We start from the raw sequence: 21154 nt of genomic DNA, 5'->3' as shown, positions 1-21154 counted from the left end.
TATTACACTGCTTGATAAAATTATACAACCATAAATTATATGAGCCACTGAGAACCATAAGAGGCCAAAGCGTATCATCATTGATTGAGACTGTAGCATTTATTTATGCTTCTGACATCCATCAATCTTAGGCTGTGTCACGTTTGTCTGTGCTCTAGATCCACATTGTATGTATGAACAGTCACGAAAAGCTATCTCACTGGCTTCTCTGATATTCGGTTTGATGATGGTTTGCTTGAGGCCCTTGTGGTTCTTAGTGTGTGTGTGTGTGTGTGTGTGTGAGTGTGTGTGTGTGTGTGTGTGTGTGTGTGTGTGTGTGTCAGTTGTACAGAAAGTGCAAAATTGCTAAGCAGGAATGGCTAATGGATGAATGCAATGCTACAGGAGCACGCATTACTGTGGGGAATGATAGATGCCATGTAGAGGAGCATTAAAATGACTTTCGGAGAAAAGAGAAACAGCTGTACAAATATAAAGAGCTCAAGTGGCTCGCCAGTACTACACAAAGAATAGAAAGCTGAACGGTGGAAGGAGTGTGTAGAAGGACTTTACAATGGAAATCAACTTGAAAGCAAAGGGATGATGACGTAAATGAAAATGAGATGGGGGATCTTATTGTGCGAGAAGCATTTGTTGGAGCACTGAAGGTTGAAATAAGGCCCCTGGAGAAAATGACATTCCCTCAGAATTATTGAGATCCTTGGGAGAGTCAGCCATGACAGAACTATTCCATTGTGTGTGTACAAGGTCTGTTCAAAATATTCCAGAACATTTGTAATTTAGAGTGAAATGTGGTTGGCATCCGCGTATGCTTGTGTTTAATGTGTTTCATTGTTGTATTTCTGTTAGTTATTGTTGAGTGCTGCATTTAATAGAATGTTGTGTTGCACAGTTTGTGAATTTCGAGATGGAAGAGCTAGAGGAGCAATGCATCTGCATTAAATTGTGCACGAAACTCAAGAAAATCTGCAGAGACACTCCAAACGATGCAGGAAGCCTACGGTGATGAGTGATTAAGTCGTACTCTGTGTTACAAATGGCTGACACAGTTTAAAAATGGCTGAACAGAAGTTAGAGATGACCCTCATTCGGGACACCCTCCGACGTCTACCACCGACACTCGTGTCGGTAACATCGACAAAATTGTGCGATCCAGTCACAGACTGACTATCCGAGAGATTTCGGAAGAATGTAACATTTCAATTGGACCGTGTCATGAAATCTTGACACAGCATATTGGAGTGCTATGTGTTGCCAGCAAATTCGTCCCACAGCTCGTGAGTTGAGACCAGAAAGATCGTCGCCGTGCAACCTGTGAAGGGCTATCGCATCGCACAAATGAGAATGAGATGGTCCTTAAGAGTATCATAACGGGTGATGAGATGTGGGTCTACAGTTATGATGTTGAGACTCAGGTTCAATCTTCACAATGGATCAGGAAGGATTCTCCGACACCAAAACTAGCTCATCAGGTCAGATCAAATGTCAAAGCGACGCAGACAGTTTTCTTTGACTTTGAATGATTAGTTCATCTTCATCACGAATTTGTTCCACAGGGACAAACTGTTAACCAATGGTAGGATTGGGACGTGTTACGAAGCCCAATAAAATGTGAGAAGGAAACAGCCTGAAGAGTGGCGAGACAGTTCACGGCTCTCGCTTCGCGATAACGCGTCCACACATCTCTCCCTGTTGCTGCACGACTGTAGCACAAAAAATGAAATCACTGTGCTGCCTGATGCTCCGTACTCTCCAGACCTGGCCTCTGTGGACTTTTTTTATTTTCGAAGTTGAAATCCCTTTTGAAAGGACGAAGATCTGCAATGATAGACGACGTAAAAGAAGATTTTAAAACAGCGTTTTGCGTAATCCGTCTAGAGGCGTACCAGGACTGCTTCCACATGTAGAAACGACATTGCGAGCGGTGTTATCAATTGTGGTGGAGAGTATTTCGAAAGAGAGCGTGTAGAAATAGAAGGTAAGCATAGACAAATTTTTTGGACAAAGTTCTAGAATTATTTGAACAGACCTCGTAAGGTGTATGAAACAGGCAAAATACTCTCCGAGTTCCAGGAGGGTGTCACGATTCCAATTCCAGAGAAGGCAGTTGCTGTACTTACAGGTGTGTATTCTACTGGACCAACGGTTTACTAAACCATTGTTGCAAAATACTGACACCGTGAGGACAAGTCAATGAATAAGTCACAAATATCAGTTTACCTTATACTGTGTTTAAATCGTGCATACATACTTTGCCAGCAGATAGTGGCATGTGTACACATTTAGAGGCTGCAGGGAAGTGTACACGAGTAGAATAGTATGTGGTCGTGCATTTCTTGTGGGTGGAAGGGCTGTTCACAGGGGAAGTGTATCGTGAAATGGGTCCCGTGTATGTTGACAACTGTTTATCACAGAAATCTGTGTTCACTCGGATCAGGAGTTTATAAAGGGAAGGCAAAGCGTCAGAGATTGGGAGCGTGCTTGCTGTCCTGCAGTGGTTGCAACTGAAACCGAGAAGCAGTGTGTGGAGCAGATAATTCGTAACGAGTGGTATGTGGCGATCAGTGACGTAGCACGTGCTGTAGGCTGTTCGTGTCAAACAGCTTACACTATAATGGGTGAGCAGCTGAAGTTTCATAAAGTTTGTGCACAGTGGTTGCCTAGCATGGTGACTGAGGAGCACAAAATGAATATAATGGGCTTTTCTCAACAGCACCTCATTCGATACTCTGGGGAAGGAAGGAGGGAAGGAGAGGATTTAGTGGCACAAATTGTTGGAGGGGTCAAGTTTTGGGTTCACCACTTTCAACCAGAGACCAAATGACCATCCACGGAACGGAAGCATTCTACCTCCTCGACAATAAAAACACTGAAGGCCATTCCGTCAGCCTGTAAGATTCTGCTCACCATGTTTTGGGACACGTGAGGGCTGTACTGGTGAAATTCCGTCCTCACGGTGAGGCACCGAATGCCGTGTCATACTGCACCAGTGTGTGGGAACTCTTGACACACCATTCACCACAAATGTAGTGATTCCTCTAGATGACAGTGCCTGCCCTCGTACAGAAAGACAAATACGGGACCTGTTACCAATATTTAATTGGGAATGCTTTGAACAGTTGCCCTACGGTCCCAACTTACCCTCGGAAGACTTCTTTGCTGCCAGTTATTGAAGGCTTGTAAAAAGGTGGGATAAGTGTCTGAATGTACAGTGTGAATATGTAGCAAAGTGAAACAAATTTCAGGAAGTTACTTCGATTTTTATTGCCTCTAGCCTGTTTTGCAACTTATTTATTGACACGCCATCACGCCTACAGAGGTACGGGAAAACTAGTAGAAGCTGGCCTCGAGGAAGGTCAGATTGGGTTCCAGAGAAATGTAGAAACACACAGGGCAATACTGCCCCTGAAGTTAGCTGGCATAAAATACGGGGAGTGAAAGGATATTTATGGCACGTACAGAAAGTAGACTGCAGATGTAAGAGTTTAAGGGCACGAAAGTTGCAGTGCTGTACAGTATCGATACCGTGCCAGGCAGAACGCATACGCTGCCGTCTTGAAGCCACATCTCTGGTCGTACACGTATGTAGCACCACTGCTGAACTGGATAAGAAGACACTGCAATGAGCCAACTAGTAGTCTATGAGTGAAGGTTATAGTGGCATTTCTGTATTTTGATCATTTATAATGATTAGGCTCTGTCTAATGGAATCTCTTGGACATGCTGTACGAATTTACGTAAACAGCAGTGCCACTGTGATTGTGCATACTTCTAATCGTATCTGCTCTCTGTCTAAGTACCCGCTATTCCATGACACCCGCCACGTGCGGATCCGACGAAAGGGAAGCAGTGCTGCAAAGCGAGGAAGATGGGGTTGTAGCCTAAACCAGGTGTTGTTCAGTCTGTTCACTGAGCGAGCAGTAAAGGAAACTGGGAATAAATTTGAAAATGGAATTAAAGTTCAGGAAGAAGAAATTAAAAGCTTGAGGTTTCCTGATGACTCTGTAATTTCTGTTAGTGTCGGGAGAGGGCTCGGAAGAGTAGGTGAACAGAACGGATAATGTCTCGAAAGGAGGATATTAGACGAACGTCGACAAAAGCAAGACAGGGTAGCAGAATATAGTCGAATTAAAACGGGCTGTGGCGAGAGAATTAGATTGGGAAATTGGACACTAAAAGTAGTGGAGGAGTTATGTTATCTGAGTAGCAAAATAACATAATTGCTGAATTAGAGAGGATGTAAAATCCAGGTTATCAATAACAAGAAAAGCATTTTTGAAAAAGAGGACTCTTTTAACATCAAATTCAAACTTAAGTGTCAGAAAGTCCACCTCTGCAACCAAACGATTAATGTTGCTGCCTTCAGTGTGGAGGTCGCAGGTTCAATTCCAGGTACCTCTTCAGATATCTTTTGAGATAGGGAGATATGGTACGGTATTCACTCAGCCCTTGTGAGGTCAAATTAAGAAGCAACAGCATCATCAGGATTCATCTGGTGGCTACAATGGCTGGAGCAATTGTCAGCATGCCGATCACACGTTCCACCGTCGTAGACCGCTCCTCGTAGTGCCTTTTAGGCAGCAGTTGGCCAGCCAGAACAGGCCTGAGGCCTAATCTGTGAGCGGTGTTTACGTTTATGTTAAGAGACCTTTCCTGAAAGTACTTGTGTGGAGTCTACACTTGTATGTAATTGGGACGTGATTGATAAGCAATTCAGACAACAGTAAAACAGATCCTTTTGAAATATGGTGCTACAGAAGAAAGCTGAAGGTTAGATGAGTAACTGACAAAGAGGTACTCTGTGAAATAGAGGTAACATAGATTTAGGATTGTCTGACGACAATGCTCTCACCATTGAAATCCCTTTAAGGTCAAACGATGATAAAGGTATAAATAATATTTACAAAAGAAACTTCTCTGTGGACAGCTGTCATCTGTTCATAAGTATTTTAGAAAAGAAAAACTGGTTAGATGTTATGAAACAAACAAGTACAGATGAGGCATATAGTGTATTTTCATCGAATTATCTGATGAACTTTGATATGTGTTTCCCAAAGAAACTGACCAGAATCAAGTCTAATGGACACATAAAGTCAGGTTCTCGGATGACTCTTGGCATTAATAAATCGTGTGAAAAAATGAAAAAACTCAATTCAGAGTTGAGGGAGTGTGCAGATACTGATTTTATAGAATATGTCAAAACGTATAGGAAAATATGCTGCAGAGTAATTGCAAATGCAAAGTTAATAAGTAATGACATGGAAATAAAACAGTCCAGAAATAAAACTAAAATAGCATGGGAAATTGTGAGAAAAGAAACTGGGGTACCTATCAAAGATAAGGAAATTATTCTAAAAGATGAGGAGAATAAAATGTTAGATAAATATGCCATGCCCAGTTATATAAATAATTACTTTTTAAATATACCCCAGACATTAAGCAGGAATTTTGGGGAGCAGATGAGGAGAGCAGCACCCAAGGCACCCAGCAGTATGATGGCAGTCCCAACATACGAAAAGGAAGTTTTAAAAATGATTAAAAGTCTCAAGTCCAAGATGTCAGTTGGAGTGGTTGAGGTGTCAATAATAATAGCAAAGAAAACAGCTAATCAAATAGCGAAACCATTGGTGCACGTAGCAAACGTGTCAATGGCTGAGGGAGTGTTTCCACAGAAACTGAAAATTTCTAAAGTCATCCCCCTGTTGAAAAAGAGAATTAAGCTTAAAATAGAAAACTACAGACCTGTCTCACTTCTCCCAACTTTCTCAATGTGTGACTCTATATTTCATTTGTATCTGTAAAACCTTAATCTTAATATCCACAATCTGGTAAACAGTAATGAGCACAGTTTTCAAGCTGGGAGAAGTACCGAAACAGCTGTACTGGAATACACAAAAGAAATAATCAGTAAATTGAGAGAGGGAAAAAGTGTAGTTGGATTAAATCTAGATCTGTCAAAAACCTTTGACACTGTTGACCACAGCATACTTTTGGAAAAACGTGAAGCTATAGGTATTAGAGGACCGGTAAAAAAGTGGTTTGAGTCGTATCTGGAAAAGAGGATGCAGGTAGTTGAAATTACAGCACCAAATATTAACCAAAAAATTAAACTAAGGTCAGGTCCAAGGGAGGTCACTGTAGGAGTACCCCAAGGAAGTGTATTAGGCCCTTTGCTATTCCTCATTTACATTAGTGATATCTGGGTGTCAGAGAGAAAAGCTAGAATCGTGTTATTTGCTGATGATACTAGTTTAATAGTTAGTGATATGAAGCAGTCATTGCACAGTGCTGTGGACCATGACCTACAAGATATACAAAAATGGTTTAGCGCAAACAAGCTAACAGTGAATGAAAAAAAAAAACTAATTATGTGCAATATGGAAAAATAAGTGAACATGATGACCTAAATGCCACCATGGAGGACAAACAACTTGAGTACAGTGTGCAAAATTCCTCGGTATGCACAGTGATGAGAAGATAAACTGGAAGGACCATTTGGTGAGCTTAGCACTAAAACTAAATTCAGCATGTTTTGTACTTAGAATAATTTCAAGAGTTTGTAGTAATGACTGTACCAGATTAGTATATTTTGGCTATTTTCAGTCCATTGTGTCCTATGGGATAGTATTCTGGGAAAAAATAAATTGTCGTCTAAATGAGACTTTGAAATTGCAAAAATGCGCTATTCAGATAATGAGCCAGAGCCCACCTCAAACACATTGTAGGCCCCTTTTTAAAGCATTGAAAATTTTAACAATTCCATAATTATACATTCTGAAATTTCTGTTGATGATCAAAAGAAATCAGGACAAAATTAAAACCAATACAGACTATCATAATTACGATACACGGCAATGTAAAGATCTCCCCTTACAAGCTGTAACAAGGACCCGAAGTCAGAAACATGTTTGTAATCAAGGCATCAAACTTTTTTAATGCACTACCAAAACATATCAAAGAGCTGGAAAATGAGGATAAATTTAAAACTGTTATAAAGAGTCACATGCTTGACAAATGTTGATACAGTGTAAGTGAATTTCTAGGCTCAACTGTATTAGAATATAAAGAACCACATGCTTGACAAATGTCACTACAGGATAAGTGAATAGCTCTGCTCAACTGTATAAGAATATATGATATCATAAATGTGACAAATGAAATCACAACATCAAGGAATAGGTCTGTTAAGCACATAAGAAATTATGTTATAAAAACACTTATTAGTTGTATATTGTATTAAACATAAGATAGATTCATATGAATTCAGCATAGAAAAACATTTTGTTAAGATATTATATAGTTGTTGAAATGTTTCCTGACAAATCCTATATCACAAGTGTGATCATTGGGACGATAATAAATAAATAAATAAATAAATTGGGGAAAATAACTCCCTGGCACAATATGGCTAAAGGAAGGAGTAGCTCGATACAGCACAATCTGCGGCATTGAGGAGTAATTAATTTGGTGGTGAAGGGAAGTATATTTGATTATAATGCTTTACTTGGACTGAAGTTCAAAATACTTTTCAGTTACTGGTGCCTGCTATATGAAGCGGACTTTGAAGGAATATGAGGAAACTCTGTACACCATAATAAATCTCCATTTCATCGCAATAATATAATAGTTTTGTTGTAATACTTCCTTCTTTTGTTTACCCACCTCAGTGTAGAAAACTATTAGTAGATAAGTTTTCTTGGATTTAGTAAAATAATTTGTTCTTATTTTTAAGTCAAAGACAACTACCACTCATTGCTGTAATAAAAGGCTTATTACATTCTCTGAGTTTCTAATTGCAATCTTCCATTTGGGCTAAATGGGTCTTTAATGCTTCTTTTCCATATAACTTCCCAAACTCTGTGCAAAATAAATAAAAATACCCAGTTGCAATTTTTTTTAAATTGTGAATAATTCCTCTCACTACAGATAATGTGATATTGTGAATTGTGATAATTGTGATAATTCCTCTCACTACTCACTATGAATCTACATTATACATTCACAAATCATTTCCTATGATGAACAGGTGGAAAATAATTCTACTGCCAATAGGCAATAACTGAACATTTTCTTAATATACACTCCTGGAAATGGAAAAAAGAACACATTGACACCGGTGTGTCAGACCCACCATACTTGCTCCGGACACTGCGAGAGGGCTGTACAAGCAATGATCACACGTTCGGCACAGGGGACACACCAGGAACCGCGGTGTTGGCCGTCGAATGGCGCTAGCTGCGCAGCATTTGTGCACCGCCGCCGTCAGTGTCAGCCAGTTTGCCGTGACATACGGAGCTCCATCGCAGTCTTTAACACTGGTAGCATGCCGCGACAGCGTGGACGTGAACCGTATGTGCAGTTGACGGACGTTGAGCGAGGGCGTATAATGGGCATGCGGGAGGCCGGGTGGACGTACCGCCTAATTGCTCAACACGTGGGGCGTGAGGTCTCCACAGTACATCGATGTTGTCGCCAGTGGTCGGCGGAAGGTGCACGTGCCCGTCGACCTGGGACCGGACCGCAGCGACGCACGGATGCACGCTAAGACCCTAGGATCCTACACAGTGCCGTAGGGGACCGCACCGCCACTTCCCAGCAAATTAGGGACACTGTTGCTCCTGGGGTATCGGCGAGGACCATTCGCAACCGTCTCCATGAAGCTGGGCTACGGTCCCGCACACCGTTAGGCCGTCTTCCGCTCACGCCCCAACATCGTGCAGCCCGCCTCCAGTGGTGTCGCGACAGGCGTGAATGGAGGGACGAATGGAGACGTGTCGTCTTCAGCGATGAGAGTCGCTTCTGCCTTGGTGCCAATGATGATCGTATGCGTGTTTGGCGCCGTGCAGGTGAGCGCCACATTCAGGACTGCATACGACCGAGGCACACAGGGCCAACACCCGGCATCATGGTGTGGGGAGCGATCTCCTACACTGGCCGTACACCACTGGTGATCGTCGAGGAGACACTGAATAGTGCACGGTACATCCAAACCGTCATCGAACCCATCGTTCTACCATTCCTAGACCGGCAAGGGAACTTGCTGTTCCAACAGGACAATGCACGTCCGCATGTATCCCGTGCCACCCAACGTGCTCTAGAAGGTGTAAGTCAACTACCCCGGCCAGCAAGATCTCCGGATCTGTCCCCCATTGAGCATGTTTGGGACTGGATGAAGTGTCGTCTCACGCGGTCTGCACGTCCAGCACGAACGCTGGTCCAACTGAGGCGCCAGGTGGAAATGGCATGGCAAGCCGTTCCACAGGACTACATCCAACATCTCTACGATCGTCTCCATGGGAGAATAGCAGCCTGCATTGCTGCGAAAGGTGGATATACACTGTACTAGTGCCGACATTGTGCATGCTCTGTTGCCTGTGTCTATGTGCCTGTGGTTCTGTCAGTGTGATCATGTGATGTATCTGACCCCAGGAATGTGTCAATAAAGTTTCCCCTTCCTGGGACAATGAATTCACGGTGTTCTTATTTCAATTTCCAGGAGTGTAAATTACACGGTACAGTTACAGAGCCGTCACCTTTTTTTATTGACTACACAGCTGCCGTGTTCTCACCTTTGCTGACTGTCAGCTAAAAAATCGTGGTGCCTGGTGTTGCATCAGATGAGAAAGATGATACCACACTGTCAGTATTGTAAACTCCACACGAAATGGAGAATGAGAAAACATTTGAGTAAATGTATCGAAAAGAAACTAAACTAACTACGCCCGAACAGGCCGTGAAGGCACAACAGTACCAACCGGCTGCCGTGCCGTCCTCAGCCCACAGGTGTCACCGGATACAGAGGGGGACGTGGTCAGCACACTGCTCTCCCGGCCGTACGTACGTTTAAGAGACCGGAGCTGCCACTTCTCGATTGAGTAGCTCCTCAGTTTGCCTCGCGAGGGCCGAGTGCACCCCGTTTGCCGACAGCGGTCGGCAGATCGGATGGTGACCTGTCCGAGTGCTAGCCCGGCCCGACAGTGCTTAACTTCGGTAATCTGGTGGGAACAGATGTTACCACTATGGCAAGGCCACTGCCAAATGTATTGAGATGAAGCTAACGTAAATGCTGTGAAGTATAAAATTATGAATGTTTGCCTGATGTCATTTGGGCAGGGAATGTTAGTAAGTCTACATATTTTAGAGGCAGACCAGAACTTAATTACAGGAAAGAAGGAAAGACATTCAAACAAGTGTAGGCTGAGTGGTTATTCAGAGATGAAGAGGCAGACAGCTGCATCAAACTAGGCAACTCATACAAATCTCTGGATGTAAGAATTTGTAGGGAAATTGAACTGAACTGTTTTGTAGCCTTTGCCATAGGTAAACAGGTGGCAGACTTTGGTTCATTGGTAGAACACTAAGAAAATAGAATGAGTGCACAAAAGAGATTGCTTGCAAAACACTTCTGCAATCCATTCTAGAATAATGCTCAGGTGTGTGAGACCCATACCAGACAAGACTGATAGGGAATATTCAGAGGATAGAAAGAAAGGCAGCCCAAATGATCACAGGCTTGTCTGACCCGTGAGAGAGTGTCACAGATATACTGCGGATACTGAATTGACAGACTCATCTACATCTACATCTGCATCTATACTCTGCAAACCACGGTGAGCTACACGGCGGAGAGTATGTCCCGTTTTACCAGTTACTGGGGTTTCTTCCTGTGACATTCGTGTATGGAGTATGGGAAGAATGATTGTTTAAATGCCTCTGTGTGTGCAGTAATTATTCTAATCGTACCATCGCGCCACCTCTGTGAGCAATACGTAGGGAGTTGTAGTACATTCCTAGAGTAATTATCTAAAGCCAGCTCTTGAGGGATCATTAACAGAGTTTGTTGGGATAGTTTACATTTATCTCCAAGAGTCTTCTGGTTCAGTTCCTTCAGTATCTTTGTGACAGTCTCCCACAGATTAAAAAACCTGTGACCATTAGTGTTCCCCTTCTCTGTATACATTAATATCCCCTGTCAGTCCTATCTGGTACGGCTCCTACCCACTGGAGCAATATTTTAGGATAGGTCACACGAGTGATTTGTAAACAATCTCTGTTATAAACTGATAGCACTTCCCTAGTATTCTACCAATAAACTGAAGTCTACTACGTGCTTTATCCATGACTGAACCTATGTGATTATTCCATTTCATGTACCTACAAAGCATATACAAGCACCTGGTTGTAGAGATGGCTGATTCCAGCAGTGACTCATTGGTATTTTGGTCATAGGTTACTACATTTTTTTCATTTTGTGAAGTGCAAAATTTTACATTTCTGAACATTTAGAGCCAGTTGCCATACTCTGCATCATGTTGAAATCTTATCAAGATCTGACTGAATATTTATGCGGTTTCTCTCAATTAGTACTTCATTATAGATAGCTGAATCATCTGCAAAAAGACTGGTTTTACTATTCATATTGCCTACAAGTCATTAATATACAACATGAACAGCAATGGTCCCTGGTGCACAGCCAAAGTTACTTCTACATCTGATGATGGCTCTCCATCCGAGATAACAGGCTGCACTCTCCCTACCAAAAAGTCCTCAACCCAGTCACAAATTTCATTTGATACCCATATGATCATACTTTTGACATTGCAGTACTAAGACAAATGCTTTTTGGAAATCGAGAAACACTGTGTCTACCTGGTTGCCTTGATCCAAAGCTTTCAGTATGACATGTGAGAAAAGTGCAAATTGGGATTTTCACATGATCAATTTTTTAAAAAACCGTGCATCACTTCTACAACGCTTCTTGTAGATGAGTGTGACCTGTGCCATTTTTTCAAAAATTCGGCACGGCTTTTTGTTCGAGGATCTATGATAGATTGTAGTGAGGAGAGGGGTTAACTTGGCTGCAAATTCAGCAGAGAATCTGACAGGAACTCCATTGGGCCCTGGAGCTTTGTTTAGTTTTAACAATTTCAGCTGTTTCTCAGCACCATTGACACTAACACTTATTTAATTAATCTTTCCAGTGGTTTGAGGATTAAATTGGAGCAATTCTCCTGGGTTTTCCTTTGTAAAGGAACATTTGAAAATTGAGTTAAGCATTTCACCCTTTCATCTACATCTACATCATACTCTGCAAGCCACCTAATGATGTGTGGTGGAGGGTACTTTCACTACCACTTTTTGACCCTGCAACCCTGTTCCACTCCTGAATAGTGTGTGGGAAGATTGATTGTCGGTAAGTCTCTGTATTGGCTCTAATTTCTTGAATTTTCTCCTCGTGGTTAATACACGGGATGTATGTCGGGGCGAAGTAATATGTTGTCGGACTCCTCCTGAAAAGTGCTGTCCTGAAATTTCAATAGGAAATCTCTCCGTGATGCACAATGCCTCTGTTGTAACATCTACCAGTGGAGTTTGTATAACATCTCTGTAATGCTCTCTCGCCAGCTAAAAGATCCCGTGATGAAATGTGCTGCTCTTTGTTGGATCTTCTTTATCTTCTCTACCAGTTCTACCTGATAGGGATCCCAGATAGATGAACAATACTCAAGAATCAGATGAACAAATGCCTTATAAGCCACTTCTTTTGTGAATGAGTTATATTTCCTTAAGATTCTTCCGATGAATCTGAGTCTTGTGTCTGCTTTTCCCAGTATCTGTTTTATATGGTCATTCCACTTAAGGTCACTCTGGATAGTCACACTTGGATATTTTATGGCAGACACTGTCTCAATGTGTTTGTCATCAATAGTGTAGCTGTACAGTAGTGGATTTCTTTTTCTATGTATGCGCAATATGTTACATTTATTTATGTTCAGGGTCAACTGCCAGAGTCTGTTCCATTCATCAATTCTCTACAGGTTGTTCTGCAAATTCTTATTATCTTCTGATGTTGCTACTTTGGTATAGACAACTGTGTCATCTGCGAATAGCCTTAAAGAGCATCCGATGCTTTCTTCTAAATCATTTATGTATATTGTTAACAGCAACGGTCCTATCACACTTCCCTGTGGTACTCCGAATATTACCTTTACACCTGTCGATTTAGTTCCATTAAGAGCAACATGTTGAGTTCTGTCTGCAAGAATGTCTTGAATCCAATTGCAGGTCTGCTGTGATACTCCGTAACCACATATTTTTTTCATTAAATGGCAATGAGGGACGGTGTCAAATGCCTTACTGAAATCAAGGAACATGGCGTCAACCTGAGCACCATTGTCCACAGTGCTGTGGATCTCATGGAGGAATAGAGTGGGCTGAGTTTCACAGGATTCCTATTTGTGGAATCCATGTTGATTTTTATAAAGGAGATGTTCATTTTCCAAAAATGTCATAATTCTTGAGCATAAAACATGTTCCATAATTCTACAACAGATTGACATCAATGATATACGTCTTTAACCGTGTGGATCTGTCTTACGGCCTTTCTTAAAAACGGGAATGACCTGCCTTTTTTCCAGTTGTTAGGTATTTTTCATTGCTCAAGCGATCTGCAATAAATTACTGCTAGAAGGGGAGCAAGTTCTTTTGCATAATCTTTATAGAATCTTATAGGTATCTCATCTGGGTCTCAAACCTTTCCACTATTAAGCTATTGTAGCTGCTTTTCAGTTCCGTGATCAGTTATCTCAATATCTGCCACTTCGATGGTCGTACGATGATTGAAAGTCCACGGTGAAGCAACTTCAGAAGACCGAATTCAGTATTTTGGCCTTCTCTTTGTTATCTTCCATTTTGGTGCCAGTGTGGTCACCAAGAGAATGAATAAATGATTTTGACCCACTTACTGATTTTACATACAACCAAAATCTCGTAGTCTTCGTTGATCCATTATGGACGCTGGCATGAACTTCCTGATGCGATAATTTACCAACAGCCGTATGTATTGTAGAAATTTATTTTATTTTATGAAATTCTATGTGCTATCAGTTTCGGCATTACATTGATGCCATCTTCAGGCCCCACACGTCATAGTCGTAAAATTGCTATACACGGAGGGAGCCATATAACTGGATCCGTGATTCAAATCATTGTGTAACAGCTCTTGGTGGCCAGGCGACACAGCCTCTCTTAGGGTTTTTTCTCAGATTTGTTGACAATGTCTTACTTTCAAAATCATTGAACGCTTCTCTCATTGCTCTCCTTACACTCATTTTCGCTTTGTTCAGCTTTTATTTGTCACCTAGGTTTTTACTTCTCTTGAATCTGAGTTGAAGTGCTCTTTGTTTATGTAGTGCTTTTCTAACATGATTATTACACCATGGTGGATCTTTTCCATCTCTTAAAACATTACTCATAACATACTTGTGTAGGGCATATTGAACGATGCCTTTGAATTTTTTCCATTTGTTCTCCACATCTTTGTCCTCATCACCGAATATTTGATACTAACTGCTGAGATATTCTGAAATTTATATCCTGTCACCCTTGCTGAGCAAATATGTCTTCCTACCTTTCTTAACATTCCTTGTAGGACCCGTCATCATAGATTCTGTCACAGCCTTGTGATTACTGATACCTTTCTCTGCGTTAACTGATTTTATAAGTTCAGGTATGTTTGTTGCCAGGAGGTCTAAAACGTTATCCTCTCAAGTTGGTTCTCTAACTATCTACTCAAAGTAATTTTAGGGCAAGACTTCCAGGACAATGGCTCATGATTCTCTGTCTCTGGCACCACTTTTGATGGCATAACACTTCCAATCTATACCTGGCAAGTGGAAGTCACCCCCTATTACAGCGGCACAATCAGGAAAATTACTAATGATATTGTGCAAGTTCTGTCCGAAGCATTCTACAACTACAGATCCTGACCCAGGTGGTCTATGAAAGCATTGGATAACCATTGTTGACCGTTATTTGACACTCAATTTCACCCAGATTAATTCACATTCGGAGTCCGTGGTAACCTCACTAGATATTATCAAATTTTTTACTGCAATATGCACGCTGCCACCATTGGCGACTAACCTATCCCTAGGATAAACATTCCAGTCTGAACTTAGGATTTCATTGTCACTGATGTCTGGTTTCAACCAGCTTTCTTTTCCCAATACTAACTGTGCAATGCCACCTTCAGTAAGCGATACTAATTCTTGGACCTTTCCTGGGATGCTCCTGCAGTTTACTAAAATCATATTAATCTTTCTATCTCTGATCTGCGAGGACCAAGAATCTCCGTGGTTGCTGTGGTTGATTTGACATGCAAATCATCTTTGCTCCCAAGGGAGGAGTTCTCTAACCTGAAACAGCTCCGTGTGCACACCACACGTACTCCACTACTCTAGTAGCCGCATCCTGCATTTATAGTTCAATTCTTTTATCTTGGCGGCTTGCGCATGCCCGCCCAGATGCGGGAGATTGCTGCGTTGCCAGTTGCAAACGACGTACACGCCAAGAGAAGCAGCGCCAACTTACGTTTAGGCGGGAGCGCGCAGTTTATGAAGTAAAGCCACCACGGCCGCACTAACCCTTTCGCTGCTAAGAGACGTGCTCCCCGCATTCCGTTTAACAAAAGTCCTGGAGTACTCTAAAATATCTAGCAAAATACCGACAAACACTGTTGGTATGACTACGAATTGCTCACGTTTCATCTAAGTACAATAGGAAATAAACAATTACCGCTTTTCTTTATTGCAAAAAAGCGGTTCGTGAGAATGATACAAACACCTTTCCTTGCTATCACCTGAATTAGGAGGCTTATTGCTTGTTTGGCTTAATTAATTAAAAATACCAAGCAAAATACCGACAAACACTGTTGGTATGACTACGAATTGCTCATGTTTCATCTAAGTACAATAGGAAATAAACAATTACCGCTTTTCTTTATTGCAAAAAAGCGGTTCGTGAGAATGATACAAACACCTTTCCTTGCTATCACCTGAATTAGGAGGCTTATTGCTTGTTTGGCTTAATTAATTAATAGAATATGAAGCAGTTGGTATAAAGAATGCTTTTTCCAAACTTTCTATAAAAAAAAGTCTGCTATCAAGACTTTGCTTTTGTTTGATTACTTTATTTATGACTGAACGTTTCTAAAACTTAAGACACTCGTCCGTGCTCTGCACTGCAGTCGAGTTCTGGCAACGTCATTCTCTGTTCATCGGCTGACTGTGTTTTGTGACGTCAGATGTTGAGAAAGAACCTAAACTTGCCCGCCGTTGTAAATGACGCGCACTTTAGTGCACGCCTGACCTATTAATGGGAACCTTAAAATTCTGCACCCGATAGCGGAGGTCGTGAAATTTGCATCCGATACTGCCACAGAGTCGTCTGAGCCTCTGGTTTAGATCTTCCACTCTGCTGCAAACCGGAGGACCACGATCGACCCTGGGTACGATGCTACAAATAGACAGCTCAGTCTGCAACCTGCGTGCAAATTCTGAGGCAGTGGCTACCTTCGCCTTACACGCTTAATTACGGTTATATCTGTTATTGGTTGCTGATTTTTAAGTACTTTGCCACACACAATGATGATGGTTAACATTCACAACAATCCTCACTGCAATCGACGGTCGTTACTGGCAGACGCGGTTCATGCGAAACACAAAATTCGGCACTTGTCACTTTCGGTTTTATATCACTCACAAATCGGTATTGATGAGGGTCAACCCCACAACGATAATGGGGACGCGCTCATTTGTTACACTTCCGTGAATTTACAATTTACTCCTCATTCGGCACATCCGCCATTGACACCATACTCGGCTCTACCACCCTTCTTGCCCATCTTCTCAGTACTGCCACTCACTCGACACTCCTCTCACTGCCTCCTGCAGCGCTCGACAATCGACTCCTGTCTACTATTGACCTGGGCGTCGGATACTAGTATCTGTGTTCGTGGGATCACAGATCCCTTACAACATTAATCTCATTTCCTTCTTTCAAGACATTGTCCATTCTGTTCAGCTGCTCTTCCAGGTCCTTTGCTGTCTTCGAGAGAATTACAATGTCATCGGCAAACCTCAAAGGTTTTATTTCTTCTCCATAAATTTTAATTCTTTCTCCAAATTTTCTTTTGTTTCCTTTACTGCTTGCTCAATATACAGATTGAATAATATCAGGGATAGGCTACAACCCTGTCTCACTCCCTTCTCAACTGCTGCTTCCCTTTCATGCCCTTTGACTCTTATAATTGCAATCTGGTTTCTGTACAAGTTGTAAATAGTTTTACGCTCCCTGTAAATAACACCTGCTACCTTCAGTATTTGAACAAGATTATTCCAGTCAACATTGTCAAAAGCTTTTTCTGAGTTTACAAATGCTAGAAACATAAGTTTGCCTTTCCTTAACCCATCTTCCAAGTTGTAGGGCCAGTATTGCCTCACATTTTTCAACATTTCTACAGAATCCAAATTGATCTTCGGTGACTCGGCTTCTACCAGTTCTTCCATTCGTCTGCAAAAAATTCGTGTTAGTATTTTGCAACCGTGACGTATTAAACCGATAGTTTGGTAATTTTCACATCTATCAACACCTGCTTTCTTTGGGATTGAAATTATTGTATTCTTCTTGAAGTCTAAGGGTATTTCACCTGTCTCGTACATCTTTCTCACCAGATGGAAGAGTTTTGCCATGACAGGCTCTCACATGGCTGAGTGTTGTGGAGTGTTGTCTACTTCCCAGGCCTTGTTTTGACTTAGGTCTTTCAATGCTCTGTCAAATTCTTCAGCCGTATCATATCTCCCATTTCATTTTCATCTACGTCATCTTGCATTTCCATAATATTACCCTCAAGTACATTACCCTTGTATAGACCCTCAATATACTCCTTCCACCTTTCTGCATTTCCTTCTTTGCTTAGGGCTGGTTTTCCATCTGCGCTCATCTTTACAGTTGACCTCTAGCCATCCCTGTATAAGCATTTTGCCCTCCCTGTCGATCTCATTTTTGAAATGTTCGTATTTCTTTTTGCCTGCTTCATTTATGGCATTTTTATATTTTCTTCTTTCATCAGTTAAATTCAATAACTGCTGAGTTACCCAAGGATTTCTGCTAGCCCTCATATTTTTACCTACTTGATCCTCTGCTGCCTCCACTATTTCATCTCTCAAAGCTGCCCATTCTTCTTGTATTGCACAGTTAACCATTAGGATTTCAATACTCTCACCTGTGGGAGACATTTCTTTCGATCTTACACTGATACTTCTGGGTTTCCTACATCTATTGTTATCTGGATTGGATGGAGAGTCGCCTAACCTGAGAAACCCTTGTGTGAATCCCACACACAGTGAGTTACCTCTGATGTGTAGTGCATGCCTGACCTACTTAGGGAGTCCCTAAAGTTCTCAACCCTATGGTGCAAGTCCAGGAAGTTTTAGCCTAGTTTGTCACACAACTTTTGAATTCTCTGGTTCAGTCCATCCACTCTACTCATAACCAAAGGGCCACCATCACTTCCGGGGACAATGCTGCAAATTGTGAGCTTCATTGAAACTCCACGCACAATGCTGGTCCTCTCAACCTTCTCTGCCAGTTGTCGGAATGACACAAGAATGATTTCAGAGCCCAGACGACAGACATCATTTGTTCCAATGTGTGCCACAGTCTGTAGTTGGCTGCAACTTATTCTTTCAATGACTCCTGGAACAGCCCGTTCAACATGTTGAATGAGGCCCCCCCCCCAGGCACTGAGTGCACCTGATGTTCTTTCCCGTCCCTTGCTGCCATTTCCCTGAGGGGTACCACCATTCACCGTACATTCAAAGTGCTGACGATTAATTGACCCCTACCCTTTTGCGTTTGCTTCCTCCCGACACTGGACAAAACAGGTTTCCCCACAACAGGTGTAGTGGGTCCCACTGGCTCAGTTTCAATGAAAGACGGCACTTCGAACTTGTCGGTTAGGGGGATCGGTACGACAGTCTGAGTCCTCCTCGGTCACCGTCCGCCCTGTACAAGCCACGCAAAGTCAGTTGGACAGGTAATGACAGATCCTGTACTTTCTGCAGAGGAGGCAGGATCCACAGGAGAAGAGGTACCTCTGGTAGAGGTATCACAGGTACACGACTCTCGGGAGTTCTTCCGACACACCAATTCGCAGCAGCTGTCAATCGTTTGTCAGTAGTCGTGGTAATTTCCGACTGCTTCTGAACGTCGACCAACTCGTATAGTTTACATATATCTTGAGAAAGCCTGTTAAAAGCTTCAAGAACATGCTTGTAATGATAATTCTATAAATATACTACATCCCCTTATATATATTGCTCACATAAGGATTGTGAGAACAAGAGTAGGTTATTTACAGCATGCAGAGGGGCATTCAAACAATCATTCTTCCTCTGCTCCGTACATGAACGGAATGGAAAGAAACCCTAATAGATGACACAGTGGGTCATCCCCTCTTCCACTCACTTTGTAATGAAGCAGGGTTGCCCACTGATATCCTGTTTTGGTTTTACACTGCTTTAGTAACTTAGTTAAGCAATGAACTTGTATTTTTTTTCATTTTCACTACTCAGATTCCGACTACAGATTCTGTGACGTTCAGCCTCATCGTACAGAATTCAGAAATAGTTTAAATAAAATTCCCCTTGTAAAATCTATTATTTCAGTACATTCTAATGTCCATTCTGAAAGTAATGAGCTAATTAGTTTTATTGGAAATGCATCATATTAACAGTTATGAACAATGACATATATTGTGCAATACATATTAAATAAAATTCGAGTGAGCTAATAGATCGAATTCAGCTAGAAGACTGCATCCAAAAGAAAGCCTAAATTTTACTGATTCCAGCAAAGTGTTTAAATTAACCTAAAGTCTATTAATTAAATAGATATTAAGACTTGAAATCTGCAGCCTGTATGACTTTAAGTGCCAATTGGGACCAAACTACTGTATAATTCCGAGATCTGTTTTGATACTTTTGCTACCTATATTTTCTTCGTAAAATGACTCCAGTCTCAACTTTGTAAGTGCATTAATTAAGAATTAAGTAAATTTGAATATGTAAAAATTATTGTTCAAGAGGTGCCATGGTTATAAGTCGGGAATTCCCACGGCGGATGCATTAGTTAGTTCCCTGTATTTAAATTGATACAGCTCACTCATGTTATTTAAGTAATAAAACACTATAGTTAACTTCAAAACCAATTAGAAAGGATCATTTTAACCCTGGGAAATTATAAAGTATGATATATTAACTTGACAATTAAGTGTAAGAGGCCTGGTCACATGAATATTGTGTTTGCGAGTGATAACAAATAAATCGCACTGTGGTTGACATAAATGTTCAACAGTGAATACGATCTTGACTTTTGATTTTGGAAAACTTAACCTAGGATCCTGGCTTCTTAATTTCAGTGTGATTTAGGTGAGACAGACGCAGCTACCGGGAAGACAATATTGAATAAGCAAAGCAAGGTAGGTCGAGAACACTGCGCACTATCTACTGGGTGAGGAAATGTTTCAAAACCGGTTCATCCAGTTGTGACATGAACTTTAAGTGGCACTAATACATGATACATGTCCCGGCATGCTCCAACTTCACTGCGGTTTGCTGAGTGTGGATGTAGATGGTGTTCTTACACTTATTTTCACATTAACGAGAATGCAGCTGTATAAATTCGTAGAGAATATTAATAGCAATACTGGTATTGAGAAGGTTGGTTTCAGTGTATGAAATATGACAATAGTAAATGAATAGTTACATCCCATAATGAGATGTAATCTATGGAAAATACTGATGTACTAACAAATACACTGCAATTTGTTCTCCCTGCAGCTCCTGAAGTACATATTTGAGAAGTGTCCGAAGATAGAGAAGCTGATAATCACCAACAACTTACTGGCCGACCGACAGTACGCGGAGTTGGTGTCGCGCCTGGAACACTTGCAGAGCCTGGAAGTGTTCGAGAATCGGAGAGGTGCGGGGCCCGTGCTGCTGCGCTTCCTGGCAGACACCTGCTCGAAGTTGCGGGAGATAAACCTCAGCTGTGACTACCACCCGCTGGAGGACGTCGAGTACTTCGTGAAGGCCAAGAGGGACACACTCACTTCTGCCACCGTGCGCTGGACCATGGCGGGGAAGAGGTGAGCCTGTCGGCATCTTTCTCCGCGTTCTGGTACGTCACCTAAATTCACACAGACGTAAAATACTCCAAGAGCCAGTGTACGGTGCGTGGCGGAGGATACCTTTTACCACCTCTAGTCACTATCTTTCCTGCTACACTTGTAAATGGAGCAAGCTGAAAAGTG

At 41.8% G+C, this 21154-nt stretch overlaps 1 protein-coding gene across 1 annotated transcript in view; it reads left to right on the top strand.

Moving 5' to 3' along the window:
• LOC126427131 (F-box/LRR-repeat protein fbxl-1-like) overlaps nucleotides 1–21154 on the top strand; it is a 75335-nt gene that overhangs the window by 7377 nt on the left and 46804 nt on the right. Inside the window, exon 2 of the mRNA XM_050089356.1 lies at nucleotides 20682–20989. Coding sequence (XP_049945313.1) covers nucleotides 20682–20989 — 308 coding nt within the window. The remainder of the gene's footprint in view (nucleotides 1–20681; nucleotides 20990–21154) is intronic.

Source organism: Schistocerca serialis, chromosome 11, assembly GCF_023864345.2.
Source record: "Schistocerca serialis cubense isolate TAMUIC-IGC-003099 chromosome 11, iqSchSeri2.2, whole genome shotgun sequence".
NCBI classification, from domain to species: Eukaryota; Metazoa; Arthropoda; class Insecta; order Orthoptera; family Acrididae; genus Schistocerca; species Schistocerca serialis.
Note: the sequence above shows the minus strand (reverse complement) of the source record. Positions and strands in the feature narration are given on the sequence as shown.